Below are 16,513 nucleotides of genomic sequence, written 5' to 3'. Positions count from 1 at the left end.
GGTTAACACTTATGTGCACACTGAGATCTATATATAGATGCACATACAAATTGGTAAATGTAATTACACATTGGTGGATGGAGATACGGAGGAACAAAGTATGTATTAGAGTGAAGCACATGAGCAGATTAAGGATCGATTAAAGATGCCTAGACCAAGTGAACGGAAACCACTTGGGATAAACACGCTTGTAAAGGGGCAGGCAGACAATGTCGTCCTGAGTGACAAAGTCGCTGAAAAGACACTTCATGTAGCCGTGAGTGCCGAGAGACTGCAAAATTTTACCGCGCAGGCCCTTTTTGGTGAACAGCTGAACTGGCTTAAAGTACCTAGGCAAAGATTAAGAGATAGCACGGGAGAGGGGAAAGGTAGAAGGAAACTAACTTGATGTCGGAAGGGTTGAAAAACATGTAACGAACAATCGCGCGCCTCTTGTGCACTTTCATAGGGTACCCGGTGAGGAGAATGCGTTTCATTATTATTCTACAGGGCTCGGCGCCAAGAACGTGGCCGCCAAACATGACAGTCTCGCCTGAAGGTAAATTAGCACACAGATGATAGGGGTAAAAGATAGATAAGGACAAAATAGTGGAAATACCTTCGCCGAAAGCCAGAACGGGGGTCGGGGGACAGAGGGACATTCCGTAGATGGTGGCAATGCAGTTGTCGCCCTTTTTGAAAAAACGGTCGTACAGACCCCTCTTGCCCTTCTCAGCGTTGATGCTTTTGCTGTAAATAGGAACTGCGGGGAACCTAAAGGTAGAGAAATTAAGCCAATGGAAGACGCACCTCCTGAAACCGCAGAAGAGGGAGAGCGGTGTCTTAGACGGAAGCAGCTCCGGGCCCTCGGCGGTCCTGCTGACGCTGAAGTTGAGCACTGAGACCTTCCTCTCGTAGGGGAAGACGGTCGATACGACGACAGGGCGGCAGGACGAGTCGGAAGCGGTGATCTTAAGGTAGTCGTCGGGCGACACGTTCATCAGCGTGAGTCGCACGTACGAAGATGACACGTTGACCAGTTCACAGTTTGCCTTAAGCTGCTTCTTCGACGAGTTCATGGTTGCCTGGAGAAAATTAAAAGAACAACGCGTACCCTGAAATTCTCGAACTCGTTGATCTTGTAGTATTCGAGCGGCAGGGACTCATAGGGGTCCCAGATACACGACCTGATGTTCTTCAGGGAGCGGTACTTTTGGAACCTACAAGGGTCTATCATTTCGTAAAGTACCTTTCTTTGGCAGGCTGGTCGACGGGAGTGTCCACTTCATCCGGAAACGAGAGCTCCTCGTACGTCCTCTTTTCGAACTCTAATTTTTTCTCGACGCTTGGCGGCTCCTCCATACTTTCATTAAAGTCAAGGTCGTCCGACTCCGAGGACGCGATTGACTTGTCGTCGCTCAGTCCCTCGTATTCGTAGTAGTCCTCCCTATCAATGTCCGTGTCGTCAACGCTCATTTCTTTGCCCATCGGAATCTTATTTATCGACAGTTTAGCTTCAAATTTATCAAAAACCTCCTCCGCGAGCTCATCCTTCAGCTCTTCGGGCTTGACCTCAACTTCATTAAGGCATTCGACCTCCGCCAGAAGCTGCGTCAGGTCGTTACTATTCTGCTCGTCCACTGTCTTTTCAATCGACATCCTGTAACCGCTGGAACTTGCTGGGCAAACGTCAGGTAACAGCTCAATTCTCTTCAAAACATAATCGCCGACGCTGGTTAGGTGAACTGCGTGTCGGACGCTGAATCCCATACCTCTCGCGTAACCCTCTACAAAAAACTCCCTGGCGTTTTGGTCATAAGTGTAGTTAGAACACAGCATGTAGCCCCTATCCTTCCGCCATGAAAGCTGCGGAATGGAGACGCAGGCCACCAGTGACAAAACATTTTTTAGATCATTTTCCACAAACACTGATGTAAACTTCCTAAATCGATTATTAAATCGCAGTTCAGCTTACTTGTCCAGTCCAAATTCTGACTGAAAGTATCTTTTGACCAAGGCTGAGCTGGCCTGCCTATCGCCCGTTAACCCAGCCTCAACGTTCACGCCTACGGGTGTAGGAATGCCCTGAAGCCTGAGTGAGCTCAGGATTTTATACCTAAATATTAGTAAGTAACTCGCGACTCACCCGTATTCGTCATAGGCAGGCTCATCTGGCGAACTTCCTCTGAACAAGCAGAGCAGAATATCGGCACATGACGCAGCATACAAAATATCTGAAAGATTTCGGGGGCACGAGTGTAAAATTAGCCTCCGAGGAATTCCATCGTGCGTTAAACTGGAGTTTAACAGCACTGGATGCGATATAAACCAACCATCTTCTGAATGTTTGGACTTTGGAACCGACTCCGGAGAGTGGAATTTTAAAAGCGAGTTTATAAAATCTAACGGATTTATTTTAGAATGGAAAGATACAACAAATACGTTCCGTGGCGATTCTTCAAGCAAATGTATTCTTAGTGCCTTTTTTTTGGCGATGATCTGAGATTTTTTTGCCTTCCTATCGAGGTTAACGGAAACTTTTTGAGCGAGTCCTGTAGGTTTTGTTTTTAATTTATTGCTCTTTGAATTTTTAAAAGGTTTGTTTTTCTGTTTCAAAACATTTCTGTGAATAGTCATTATACATACATATGAACTAATGTTGCAAAAGAATACGCACAAACACCATTTTAAATTAACAAAAAATAAGTTCAAATTTATTTTAATTATAAAAGCGTCTTGAATAAATTTATTTTAGTTTTCTTCAACATGGAATCAATGTAGATTAGTGTAAAATAGCATTATGTATCTGTTATATAAATATCGAATGGAAGATTTGCTATATGGACTGAGTAAACAATTTAAAGCTAAAATATACTACAATAAATAATAATAAAGATGAATAATGTAGATTTGTTGATATTTGTGCCTCAAAATGATTTATAAGTAATCCCTCCCATCTGGATTCCATAATATTTATTCTTAGGGTTTATAGTATTTTTTTAATCTATTATTATTAAATAAATTTATAATATCAATTTGTTTATAAGTATTAGTTGAAAACCGGAAAAAAATTCATCGCACCTAATTGCATTCTATGGAGTTAGACAACTCCTCTAACGTAATTCTTCAAAATCACAGTAAACATGAATTTATGAATTAAATCTATAAATAATATATATAGAAGATATTGATTTTAAAAAAATTAGTTAAATGTGTAAACATTTGTAAAATAAAAGATACATATTCTTAATATGGACTTTTGTCTATAAAAATCGCAATTAAATGAAGTATATAAGTATGTCAGGGAAAATTAAAAATTTTCCTGGTTATTTAAGTAAAATTATTAAATTTTTGTTAATATGGGTTTTTGTAAACCCTAATTTAAACAAAAATTTGGTTGGTTATGGGAGTGGAGCGTATGCGTTAGGAACAGTGGACAAACAAGACCTGAAAAACGTGGCCAAAAACATTGAAATGGGAGCAAAGAAGACGGCAAATGGTCTTGGAATGGCAAAAGATGTGTTAATGAACATGTACGAATTTTCAAAAAACATGAATGATACGATAAACAATTTCCACAAGAATAAATTTGAAATTGAAAATCAACTTGAAAAAAAGTACGGTGGAGCAAAGGAGGAGGAAAAGGGAGTAAAAGAAGAAAAGGAGGAAAAGGAAACTACGTCGGATGTAATAAAGAAAAAAATATCAACTGTTAATAAAATGATTAAAGATAAGGTTCTTGGTGATGATAGTGACACAGAATCTGAAAGTGAGAGTGGGAGTTCAGATTCTGAATCCTCAGACGAAGGCGGATACTCCTCAGAAAGAGAAACCAAATCGTCAGTGGTTAGAAAGGATCCCTTGGCAAAAGATTTCGACAGGCTGAAGGCCAAGTTGTTGAGAAAGAAGTTGTACAAGTATTACACGTTTGGATCGGAAAACGTCAAGGAAGAAAACAATAAACAGCTGGAACAAGCCATAGGATATGAACAGTTTTTACGCCCATTTATCGCTAGTTTAAAGCCTGAGTTTAAGGCGCTATTGAGAGGGCAGCCCGTGGAATATTTTAGAACGTACTACACAATATCCCAAAGGCTCCTTTCAATAACAAACCCAATTTTAAAGAGTATTACAAATTTTGACGGATCAACAATCACCAGTGAAGTTGTGTCTTTAGATCACGAGTTACATACTCCAGTGAAACCATCATACCTACAGTTATTTCAAGATTCTAATCGCAGTGTTCAAATCACAACAAACCAATTCCCAAGTAATCCACCAGTTCAGCAGAAAGCTCAATCGGAATCGAATCCAAAAACTAATTTTGCCCTAAACGGAAGAGACCTCACCGAGAAGGAGCGTGTGGAAATAAAAAATGAAATGGAGCAGACGAGGGTTAGACTAAAGAGTTGGGAAGTTGACTCAAATATACAACAGGCCACACTCCTTAAAACATTATATTTGTTAGTGTCAGATGTGACAACTAGAGAGTCGTCAAAGAGATTGGAAAACCTAGCAAATGCGCTAGGATACAATATAGTAAAAAAGGAAAAGGGAAAGGCGCCGTCAGGGGCGCCCTTGGCAAATAGTTTGGGCGCAGACATGTTCTGGGTATCTGGAAATAACCCATTTATCCTGGGTCACCTGGCGACGATGATGTTAGGGTACACAGAATATGATTCATTTTTTTCTGAGCACCCTAGGCGTAGGTTTTACTCCTGGCTGGAGTTGGTGCGCTCAGGACCTGGTGGATCAGTAAATAGACTGGACTATATGTGTGGAATAAGAAGAGGATCAAGGTACTCTAGGGGGTCAAACGGCCTAGTAACAAAAAAAATATCTACTGCGAAAAAGTATGAAAGTAACGTGTCATCTGATGGAGTGTTTTTGTGCGAAATGTTGGAAGTATTACTGCGATCGATTAATTTGACGATGGATTCAATGGGAGATTTGCTAAACCAGAAGGGAGCAACATATGAGCCGAACGTAGGTTCAGTAGTGAATGGTAAGCGAATGCAGGCAAAGTTATGTTCAAACCCTAAGGAGGCAACGATCTCCGTAAGGTGCGATTTTGAGCACAGTACCCTAGTGAGGGAAGAAACGTATAGAGGCGTGCCTGAAGCGGAAGCAACAGACTTGAGAAAGCGTTTGTCAGAGGCGTTTGATATATTATTAATGATGAGTAAGTTTAAATTTATTGTAAAAATGAATAGGCGACATCAATTCGGTGGACGACGTTCCATACTCATGGTTTAGGATTCTAGCAGATCCTAGAAGGTTCAGGTCGTTTTTTGAGATGTCGTTGATGTGGGATCCTAGAATGTTCAGCGGAGAAAAGAAGGGAACATGGATGGCGGACTACAACAAATGTAAGTTTAAATCCGTAGATTAATAATAAATTAAATAGACGAGACCAGGAGGATTGGAAGAAATCTGACAGCCGAAGTGGTTCCGGCATATAATGCAGTTGAATACTACAAAAAGCTCCCCTACGAATTGGGAATAGAGAACAACAAGAAGAAGAAAAAAATACTTAGTCACAGAGCCTTGCATAGGTTTTACATATACATGGCCTCGTCAGGAATAAAGAAGTGGATAGAGACCAACATGAGTCTTATGCACGAAACATACAACTACTCGCCCTCAGTGTTGCTCGGAGGGTCTATTGCAAATAGGTTTAGAGACTTTTATGATTCTACGAGCATAGGTCTTGCGCACGTGTTCCTTTACAACTTGCTATCGAAGAAATTCCCAGCAAAAGAATACCTGAGTGAGCTGGTAAAGCTGAGTAAAGCGGACCCATTTTCAAGATTTGTAGATGCAACGTCGATATTTGCACCAGCCAAAATGAAAAAGGTGGTGAAATGGTTCCTGAAAGGCAACTTTGTGAAAAAGTTTATGAAGGAGAAAACGAAATTGACCTTGAAACAGCTGGTAAGAGGGGATGTTCTGAGAGATGCCTTGGAGTCGATAACATTTGTGACCCACTCAATGGCAAACATACAAGTGATTCAGAACGCAGAGCACTGGGGAAGGAGCTTCAACGACCCGGAAAACCCAAGCCAGTATTTCAAGAAGGGAGGAGTGATTAGCTTGATAGATAACACAATCAAGGTGTGGTCAGACCAGGGATACACGAAGACAATCTCGGAGAAGCTGAAAGGCCACGTCGAGTTGAACGAAAACGACCTGAAGATAGCAGATTTCCAACACATACACAACACGGAGAGCATCAAGTGGGACAAGCACCTGAACACTGAAATTTTGAACGCTTACAACCAGTTCCTGGAGTTCCCGTCAATCAAGATGCTTGAGTCCCGAGGGCACATGCTCTACGAGGTGGTGAAGGATAGCCGAGACAATTTGGAACAGAACATAGAGCAGACGATATTCTTCGGAAGAATACTGGGATCCCGAGAAATCAAATCTAAGTTGAAGGAATACTTCAGAAGAGCTAAAAACTTCGGAAATTTTGTAATGAACAGGTCAATAAGGAACGTGGACCACGCAATATGGTTCGGAATAAAGCTAGACTTGGACAAGGTCATGAGAGTGGTGAACGAGTTGCACAAGCTGCAGAGGAAGTTGAGCGGAAACGAGTCATGGAATCTGCAAGGAGCATTCATAGACGTGATCGAGGACTTGGTGGAGGTGCTGACGAACCAGACGTCTAGGATCCCAGTGGGAGTGAAGGACAACTACGGAATGCCAACGCTGTCGAACATGTACGGAAGGATGAGTCTGGATGAAAGAAGAATAGAGTTCCAGCAGAGTATGTGCTCGGAACATTGCGGGGCAATATGGAAGGCAATTATGGCCTTCACAATGTCGACGCTGAGGAACCCAGGAAGCATCAAATCATACGAGAAGAACCTGTCAAGCACAACCTCTTTATCGGATCTGTATAGCCCAAATTACGTTAACAACGTGAGGTTTATACTGAAGGGAGATGCCTGGAACGGGTTCTACGAAACGATGCTGCCGAAGTCAATGAAAAAGGAGCTGGAGATCATGGAGTACGGAAAGGCCTTCTATATCGCAAACACACTGAAAATGGCTTCAGTGCTGATGAATAGACTGGGATTTGTGTACACAGCAACGACAATGAAGGTTCAGGCGCCATATTTCGGGAACTTTACAGCAGAGTGGATAAAGGAGAGGAAGAAGAACAACACGAAGGTGATGTTCTCAGCTCTGGCGCTGGGAACAATGGCAACGTACACAGTGCTGGAGTGCATGGACATAGCGCAGCACGCAGTGGACATGGGACACCCGCCAATAGAAACGTGCTGGTACCTGGTTAAGCCCCCGAGCGTCCACTGCACAGTGGAGCCAGTGTCAACACTGGCGCTGTCAGCGAGCTCAGTGGCAATAAGAGACGTTTTCTCGTCGACAATACTGGCGCTGACGGGGCCGTACATGATGATACCCATGGGAGCGTACGCAAGCTGGACTCTGCTAAAAAGGCAATTCAAAATACTGCACAGGCTGGACATGGCAATGAGCTCAGTGTTCACTAGGCTGTGGAAAAGAGTGAACACAAAGGCCATGATCAAGAACATAGCAAACTTATTCAAAAACAGAGATCAATATCGCAAGGAAATAGAGGCAGCAGCAGTGGAGAGTAAGCAGACGGGCAACGAGGAGGTGAAGACGGAGGGAGGATTCGCAGATGACGGAAACACATTTTCATACACACACATGGAGTAAAGGTAAAGCTCCAATGTAAAACGGTTAGACCACAAAATGATAGAAAATGTAATCTAATTACAAAATTTAATACACAATAAGTAAGGTGCAAGTTTAAATATGTGGGTGAATAAATAGTAATACAACATTATAAATAGTTAAAATAAAGTAAGTATTAACATATTGCAATTAATTTTGGAAAATAAAGATTATTGCAGAATGATATAAGATACACAATCCAAAAATATGTTGAGGGAAGATAACGAGATTGATTTTATACAGAACATTAGTCCGGACGTGTCGACGTTGTTAATAGGACAAGAGTGCCTGAAAAAAGGCCTGAGAATAGATGGAAGGTCGCTGGATTCTCACCGCCACGTGAGTATAGAGTTCAACGGATCACCAGGAAGCGTAAGAAGAACAAGGAAAAAAATTAGTGGATAGGTAACAATATCGTTCGGAAATACAGTAGTGTTTTGCTGCATATCGCAAGAAATAGTAGAGCCGAATTTTGAAAGACCAAACGAAGGATTTCTCTACTTTAATGTGGAACTCTCACCATTCACGTCGGAAAACTATGATCCAGGAAAAACCTCAGACTCGGAGAATAACTTAATATATTTCCTTGAAAATATATTTAAGGAGTCGTCATTTTTGGATCTAGAAACGCTGTGCGTAAAGAGCGGAAAGGAGGTATGTGTGAGAAAATTAAAAATCATTAGGTGTGGGCGTTAAGAGTATATGTGCACGTGCTACAAGACGATGGAAACCTCCTAGGAGCGTGCTCGTTCGCAGCACTGGCATCACTATCGCAATATCGCAAACCAGTAAAAAATAAAGACAAACATAATGTATTAGAACCTACAGGAATCAGAAGAGTTCACATACTCGTCCTACATGTTGTGGCACAAAGGAGTACCACTCAGGTAAGTAAAAATAAAAATAGAGCTGCGTAGCATATACAATATGCCAATAATGATGACAGTGTCAATAATGGAAGGACAAGACCAATACGTTCTCGACGCAAACGCATTCGAAGAAAAAATATTAAACACACAAGTAAACGAGAAAATAGATATAAGTGAATAGATATCGATACTATATAACCAATTTGGAGAAGTGTTTTGGACATATAAATACGGGTCGACGCCAGTGGGATTGGAAACATTCGAAGGAGCAGTCTCGGTAAAAAGGAAAATAAACATAGAATTTAGGTCTCAAAAAACAAAGCAATAAAACTATACTCGCTTCTGAAACATGAACTTGAAAAAAATAGTGAAATGTTGAAGAGTCTACTGATGTGTATCCAGTCACAGTAAGTAGCAAAAAGAACAAATGATATTCAGCTACTCAACCCCAATATGCGATCTGGAGTTAAAGTAAACTTAATATAAGGAGAATAATAATTTAAAATGTCCGATAAGAGCTAATAGAGGTTTAAATGTTGACGTTTAGCGCGTTCCGACACCCACATTTCAATATATTAAAACCATTGCAAAAAAATATATGATATACAAAATCGTAATCATCGTATTTAATTATATGATATTAGGACGCTGCTTGAGTGTATCATCTATTTTAGGAAGGCTAGGAACCACACCACGAACAAAGCATTTGAGCTACATAACAACAAGCACTAAGTATAATCAGATAGTCAATTGGCAAGGAAGAAAACTAAAGTAATATTTAATTAGGATTCCAACACGTAAAAGGTACAATCACCAAGGGTTGAGAGAAATGACGACATCAGATAAGGGGGAGGACCTGACAGTGTTCCGTTAGTTAAGAAGAAAATAAACCGACATTTAGACAAAATAGTTACTGGAGAGCTCCCATGCAAGAAGGTATACGAGGACGACCTCATGTTGGCATTCCATGACATAGAGCCCGTGGCGCCGAATCACCTGCTCCTTATCCCAAAGAATTTCGATGGCCTGGCAAGTTTATCAGATGCAACGGAGAGGCACGAAAAGGTCCTGGGACACATGATGGTCAAGGTAAATGTTATAGTTGAAAAAGGCATATAGGCAGCACAAATAGCGAAGGACAACAACTATGGAGATTTTAGACTGGTTATCAACTCAGGAAGAAAGGCACAGCAAACAGTCTTTTATCTTCATATGCACCTGCTTTCAGGAAGGAGCTTCAATTGGCCACCAGGCTAAACGAGTTATTAATTTGTTAAAACACATACTCGCCAGTAAAATAATAAAACTAATGGAATCTCTAGACCTTCCTTTTCATAAATGGATATTATAGAATGTACAGTAGATATTTTGTATTCAATTTGATATTAAATTAGGACGAAGTATGTTAATTGAAACGTGTATGTTTATGAAAGTGATATGATTAATACAATCAATCACGGATTCTAAAATTCAATATTTTACAATATATGATGAACTAATATAAAAATATTTCATAATTAATTTATTATTTATTAATGTGTAAATAAATTAAGAATAAAATAAGATAGTATATGATTTTGGCAAATAGTGATGAAAACAATATTTCATTAAAGAAAGAATTAGATTAGTAAAAAATACGAACATATAATAGACAGAATGTTTAAAAATTATATTAAAGAGTATAAAAAGTGACTACATTAGTTGGAAAGATGCGCCGTTGATATTACAAGCCAAATACACATATGAGGTTAAAACGAAACCTAAACATTAAAATACAAAGAGTGCTCAACAGAGTAAACAATATTCTGCAATTAGGGAAACAAAATATAAATATAACAACCAGAAATAACCTAAAAGCATAAAGACCATATCCTCAACAATTAAAAAACAAAAGAGCCTAAACCAATAAAAAACCAATAAACCTTCAGGATGTTTACAACAGTAATTGGAGAATCAAGGAAGTTTTAAGTTAACTGGGCAAGTTTCCACACTTGTTCAAGGAATCTTCAATGTTTACACTATTTCTTGTAAGAGTTAAATTGAGCTCCTTAACGATATCGGACAGGCCGGACTCCAAACTGGTATCGACCTTCAGCTTAGCCAGAAGTTGGGCTCCGTCGCCATCTTCGAGGAGCCTCTCCCAAGTGTACTTGGAAGTTACGGTGTCGCTCTTAAGTTTGTAGTACTCACCACCTTCCTGCCCCTTGAATTCGAGAACGACAAGCAAAGGATGGCTGTGATTACCGTCATACAAATGATAGTAGACGGAGACGACCGATAGAGGCTTTGATTTGTCGTAGGTTAAAACCAAATGCTGTTTGGAAGCCTCGTCATAGACAATGTCCCCAAGTCTGAACCCAGAGCCATCTCTACCTTGGTTTTGTCCACCTTTGCCGTTGTGGACGTATCGATATTTTCTGAAGCATGTTAAATTGAGGCTGGTTATAAAAATCTTGAAAACGACGCTGGGGATGAAAGCTTGTAAATCGTAATAAGCGTCGTTCTCCAACTTTATCTTCGTACCATTTATAAAATTGACCAGGAACGATATGTACTTAGGGTTAAGCTGCACAGGGTTAAGGTAGCCAACCACGTCAGAAAGGGCCCTTATCAGCGGTTCATTGGAAAAGGTTCCGTCGCAAACGCAGTTTGTGACACTACTAACCCTATACCATTTAGTATAGTCTACCTTAGCTTGATTATTAGGGTCAGGATCGCCCAATTTCCTAGGTCTATACGCGGTGCCATTGTAGCATATAAGCAGAGGACGCTGGTCATCGCCGTAGTAGTAGGTATAGAAGTTATTATGCCCAGGCTTGTAGATTATAACATCCAGGTCGGGAAAATAAACCTCATCAACCTTGTTGCGCTCCTGTTCCAAAAGTGCTGCCAACGACTCTGGTAATTGAGCAGCTGACGAACCTAAGTCGACATCCACTTCAGAAAGCGAAGAAAGAGAGATGGCAGTTCCACTTAAATAATGGCTGACGAACTGGTTGTATGTGAAATACTTGGCCTTTTTGTCACCCACAAGAGGGAATGCTGCGATAACAAACTTATCCATCTTGAGAGAGTGAAAGTACACATCAATTCGCTTATTCTCAGATTTATCTCCGAGATCCCCAGTGAATTTAGCGCCCATATCCTTGAATTTTAAAGTGAAATCTCCCTCAAACATTTTTTCGTTACTGGAACCCTGGTGTGTAAAGCTCACAAAGTTCGAGTTATTGCTAAATGTGTTTTTAGATGGCCTCACACTATATTTGCCACCTCTATAGGCAGCATTTACATTCTGTCGACTCAGGTCTAAAGTAAGGGCTTCTTCAGTAATCTCGGCCTCAGGCTTGCGCAGCATCACCTCGGTGTGTTTACCGCCAGTGGTAGGACATGGTAATAAAACCCTTAACTCTACCTTGTCATCAGTTCTGTGTCCCAGACGATTGGTGTTGATACGATGCTCAAACACTTTGTAGCCGAGGTCTTTTAGTGGCTTCCAATCAGGCTCAGTGACTGTTATATTTTCGGGCTGCGAGGAAATATTCTGAGGATAGTGAAGAACTTGAGGAGAAGTATGTAAAAGCCAATTCAACGCAGCAGATTTATTATAATCGGCAGTTCTGTCTATGAATAGCGAAATTGCTTTAAGTATTAAGTATTCAATCTTCTTCAAAGACTGAATCAGACGTTGGTTATTATTTGCTGCAAATTTGTTGTGTACATCTCTCTTATCGAACCGAAGATTTAACAATCTAACAGAAGCGCCATGGTCCACAACTTGCCAATGCAATCCACTAACTCTTTCATGAAAGTAGTACTCCCATGATATATTTCCTAAACAGTTATATATGTAATCCAAAATCAGCCAAGAACATGAGTACTTGGTGATATTTAATAAAAAAAGAAATAAACCTATTTAACAGCCGCTTACCATTCTTCTTTTCGAATCCTACCAACAAAGGCTCCTCAAACTTTGGACTATAATAAACGTTGACACTAGCTAAGTGCTTATCCTGGAAATCGTTAATAGGCCCTGAGCGTAATTTATAATCATCCCACCAAAGGAGAATGTCCTGTTTATTCAATATATACGACTTTCCTCCAGTGTAGCCTTCCTTTGGCCTGTGAACGTATCGAATAAATCCAGCACATGGAAAATCAGGATTCACTGTCACTGTTACCCTTTCACTGTTGTAACTATTATCTTTTTTGTCTATTTGGTATGTCACACTGCTAAGAATAATATCGTTATCATTGATCAGCATTGATAAGAATTCAGACTCGCTCGGGTACATGGGTAGCTCGAAAATATCTCTGGGCTTAGCTTTATCTTGTTCAAAGTCTACAAATTTGTAGTATCTCTTCTGTTCCTGTTTATCCTGTCCTTCATAATGCAACACCAACATGATTGGGTTGTTAAAATACCAATCATACCTGTTGTAATACAACTCTTCATATAGAACTGTGTGATTCTTATAGTCGCCGTCAGTTAGAACAACCTTGTTACCACAACTTTCATCCTTGCAAATCTCAATGTCACCCGCCTTTGAATAGATCGGTTTATGCCTGTGGATGTTGAATAATTTACATTTAGAGTGATCCTTTCCTCGGTTAGCCTGCGTGTGAGTTTTTATCACATTCAAAAACTTTACAACATTATCAAGTTCCCTCAACATCTTTGTATTGTCAGAGGTCTCGGATGAACATCTGTCTATGCTATTCACCTGTACCCACTTGGTATCATAGCTTGCCTTACTCATAGGCCTGTAAGCTTTGTAGTTGTAGCATATTAGCAGTGGCCTAATATCCCTATCCCCGTAAAAGTATACATAAATATTACCCTTACAAGTATTGTAGAACAACTTTTCCATGGGAGTTTGACCACTTTCATCTGAGTATAACTTAATTTCCTTGACATTTTTTTGACCGTCGTCCCATAAGTAAAGCTTTAAGCCACCGATATTTTTTATACCAGGAATGGAGGACAGTTGATGCTGATAGTATTTAAATCCATCGTATTTAGAATCACCAGCCACTTCAGTCGGCATAGATAATGTTATTCGCATAGTCAAACCACTCTCAGTTAGACTTCCTGTGTTTTCATAAAGCTTGGCCTGATAAGTATCAGAAATACTAGTTCCCTGTCTGTTGCCGAGAATAACCTGGAGCAATTTTCCTTGTCTAAATAATATTTCATCAATTTTCGGGGATATTGATGCCTCAGACAGGTCAATATCTCCATCCATTTTCTGATAATACTTATCTGAGCTTGTGCTACTAGAAAACAGGTAATTTGGCTCATATGTATTTCCATTTTTAAGCGCTACGAGTAAAGGAGTGTTATGGTCAGTATCATTTTTATGGTAGTAAACCACTACTTCACTTGCGGTGTTATATGGACTATTTTTAGATGTAGCCGTTATACAGGTTGAGTCATTGCCTCCACTGATCTCTTTAATACACTTTAAACCATGAAGAATAGTTCCCAATCTAAAATTTTGTTGAGTCTTATGTACATGTTTATTAAAACATGATAAATTTGCCGATTCTAAAGTGATTCTAATGGGCTGTTTGTTAAAATTTTGTATAACATAACCGTCGCCCGTTGTGTTTTTTATGTTCACAGGGTTGATTATATTGCTAACATTTAGAAGGGTTTCTAGGAGGTTATTGTTCCCATTATCATCAGTACAGTCACAGCGTTTAATTGAATCTACTGTAACCCATTCAGTAAAATAAGCATCACTGGAAATAGGTCTATATGCTTTATTATTGTAACATATGAGCAAAGGTCTAGGATCCGAATCGCCATAAAAGTAAACATACAGGTCATTACTGGAAGTTTTGTAAGTTATGCTTATAGGTTTCTCCCTTGAATTTAGATTATCATACAGATTAATGTTATTTTTATCCACGAATAACCCTAAACTCAGAGTCGAAGATTTTCCATTGTGTAATACATTTCCGGTGGTTCTACTTAGATCGTGTTTAAAGATTTTAAAATGACTAGGGCTTAAACATGATCCATTAGTGCTTGTCTGATCACTTACACTAATAAAGTTATGTTCGAGAAACTTTGATGATAAAGAACTTCCCAATGCAACAGCCAAATGCTTCTTGTTATACTCTGTTTTTAAATCTGTCAGAACTATTATTGATCCAAATAAGAGTCGACTATCATAGATAACAAGTCTGAAAATCAATGTAAATGATACAAAATTTAATTAATTAAAAAAAAGAATACATAACTAAAAAGAATAAATGGTAATGGATTAAATTTAAATATAAGGCCTACTCATCAAGAAGATTTCTTATTACTCCATTAAATCTTTCATGATCACCTTTCGGTACTGTCTCGTCAATTTCCCAAATTTTATCTTTGTATTTGTAGCAGTGTAACTTATTCGACTTGTCAACAAAAACGATCAAATATGGCCTCCAATCTATGCGATAATAAACTCTGATTAATTTAGTAAAGTCCGGTGTGTCAGGAAGGCGGAAAAATGACTCTACATCCATTAAGTGATCTACAAAAAATGTGCTATCATTAGATGGAATATGTTCATAGCACCTATAAACACCGTCATTGTACTGAGTATCAGTGTAAAATTGAACCTTTAGAAAATTCGAAATTGTTTCTACTCCATCTGATCCGATACAATAATTATTTATTTTATATGTATCATCATTTGTCTCGGAAATATGAGATACATCTATAGTATATTTGAATCGATTTTTACAGGCGTAATAACTAATAATTTCGTACAAAAAATCCATATAAGAAGGATGATGAAAGGGCGGAAATTTAAGATGATGCCACCTTTTTTCGGGAGTATAACCGAAAAAGAGTCTCTTATTAAATGTGTATAGAGCCTCTATTATTAAAGGAAAATCATCATATGAATACACTCGTATTGAATACAAGTCATTTTTAAAAGGAATAATAAAATTTTCCTCAATAATTTTTTCAGGGCCATTTTTGACTAATGTTTTCAATTCGACAGTATTATATAGTAGCTTGCCCAGTTTCGTTGATTGCAAATTATAGTTCCTAAGAGCGTACCGTTTAAATTTATCATTATGAAATTCAAGTTTAGTAACATTAACTTTAGATGTGTTAAAATCATAATCTTCAAATTTTGAAAGATCAACGTCAACAAACTCTTCGGTTTCAGAATGAATTCTATAAGTTATATTACTGATAATTTTCTCAGAAAATACAGCCTCTGCCGATAATAATGAATTGTTTTCATTTAAAAGTAAAACTGAAGAATTTTCGAAATTTAACTGAATAACAAGAGGTTTTTTTCTAACCCATAATATCGATGAAGATAATAATAGTTGATCACTAATCAACAACTTATCAAAATACAATTTTCTATATCCATTTCTAATGTTCTTTAAAAGAATGGGTTTATCGAAAATATGTGTGTACAAATTATCAAATTTCTTTGTCTTTTGTATATTGACTGAAACAGATCCAATAGAATAATTTACAATTTTCCCGATGTCTAACTCAAAACAAAAAATATTGTTAATGAAAAAATATATAATGAAATATAAGAAAAATGTGTAAACAATAAGCATTGTAAAAATATGCGATTTACATTGTAATGCGATGACAATAATTATAGCAATACATCGGGATAGAGAAGTAAAATTCCATCAATAATACGATCATGTAGTTTAATTATATATTAAAAACAATAGCGATATGAAATTTTATGGCAAATTTATTTTACGTTAAGTATGCTGTATATATACCCGACGACAGAACAATTAAATAAGATTTAGTATTAAAATGTTTTACAAATAAGTTTATATATATAATTTTTGAATAAACTAATAATAGTATAACAATATATAAAAAATGTAACATATAATGAACAAATTTAATAAATATATTACAGTGAGTTAACAAAAGTGTTTGAATAGCATTA

At 38.4% G+C, this 16,513-nt stretch overlaps 5 protein-coding genes across 5 annotated transcripts; 3 read left to right on the top strand and 2 right to left on the bottom strand.

Annotated features, from left to right (window-relative positions):
* Nucleotides 1–139: 139 nt before the first annotated feature.
* On the bottom strand, nucleotides 140–2,616 carry TOT_010000013 (uncharacterized protein; the record flags this gene model as incomplete). The annotated part of the gene is made up of 8 exons (XM_009690550.1): nucleotides 140–329; nucleotides 385–532; nucleotides 599–753; nucleotides 790–1,064; nucleotides 1,094–1,199; nucleotides 1,229–1,921; nucleotides 1,955–2,095; nucleotides 2,126–2,616. 8 exons carry the CDS (start codon nucleotides 2,614–2,616, stop codon nucleotides 140–142), a joined length of 2,199 nt encoding a protein of 732 aa, XP_009688845.1.
* A 645-nt stretch (nucleotides 2,617–3,261) lies between these two features.
* TOT_010000012 (uncharacterized protein) lies at nucleotides 3,262–7,689 on the top strand (the record flags this gene model as incomplete). Its single annotated transcript, XM_009690549.1, has 4 exons — nucleotides 3,262–4,219; nucleotides 4,274–5,161; nucleotides 5,193–5,348; nucleotides 5,387–7,689. 4 exons carry the CDS (start codon nucleotides 3,262–3,264, stop codon nucleotides 7,687–7,689), a joined length of 4,305 nt encoding a protein of 1,434 aa, XP_009688844.1.
* Nucleotides 7,690–7,914: 225 nt separating this feature from the next.
* On the top strand, nucleotides 7,915–8,987 carry TOT_010000011 (exosome complex exonuclease; the record flags this gene model as incomplete). Its single annotated transcript, XM_009690548.1, has 7 exons — nucleotides 7,915–8,079; nucleotides 8,113–8,361; nucleotides 8,391–8,495; nucleotides 8,527–8,594; nucleotides 8,625–8,727; nucleotides 8,758–8,853; nucleotides 8,883–8,987. 7 exons carry the CDS (start codon nucleotides 7,915–7,917, stop codon nucleotides 8,985–8,987), a joined length of 891 nt encoding a protein of 296 aa, XP_009688843.1.
* Nucleotides 8,988–9,174: 187 nt separating this feature from the next.
* On the top strand, nucleotides 9,175–9,833 carry TOT_010001198 (protein kinase C inhibitor; the record flags this gene model as incomplete). The annotated part of the gene is made up of 4 exons (XM_009690547.1): nucleotides 9,175–9,308; nucleotides 9,363–9,445; nucleotides 9,478–9,665; nucleotides 9,696–9,833. 4 exons carry the CDS (start codon nucleotides 9,175–9,177, stop codon nucleotides 9,831–9,833), a joined length of 543 nt encoding a protein of 180 aa, XP_009688842.1.
* A 712-nt stretch (nucleotides 9,834–10,545) lies between these two features.
* On the bottom strand, nucleotides 10,546–16,160 carry TOT_010000009 (conserved hypothetical protein; the record flags this gene model as incomplete). Its single annotated transcript, XM_009690546.1, has 3 exons — nucleotides 10,546–12,407; nucleotides 12,505–14,765; nucleotides 14,869–16,160. 3 exons carry the CDS (start codon nucleotides 16,158–16,160, stop codon nucleotides 10,546–10,548), a joined length of 5,415 nt encoding a protein of 1,804 aa, XP_009688841.1.
* Nucleotides 16,161–16,513: the final 353 nt, after the last annotated feature.

This window comes from Theileria orientalis, chromosome 1 (assembly GCF_000740895.1).
Source record: "Theileria orientalis strain Shintoku DNA, chromosome 1, complete genome".
NCBI lineage: Eukaryota > Apicomplexa > Aconoidasida > Piroplasmida > Theileriidae > Theileria > Theileria orientalis.
The sequence above is the reverse complement of the archived record's forward strand: the minus strand, read 5'-3'. Positions and strand labels throughout refer to the sequence as shown.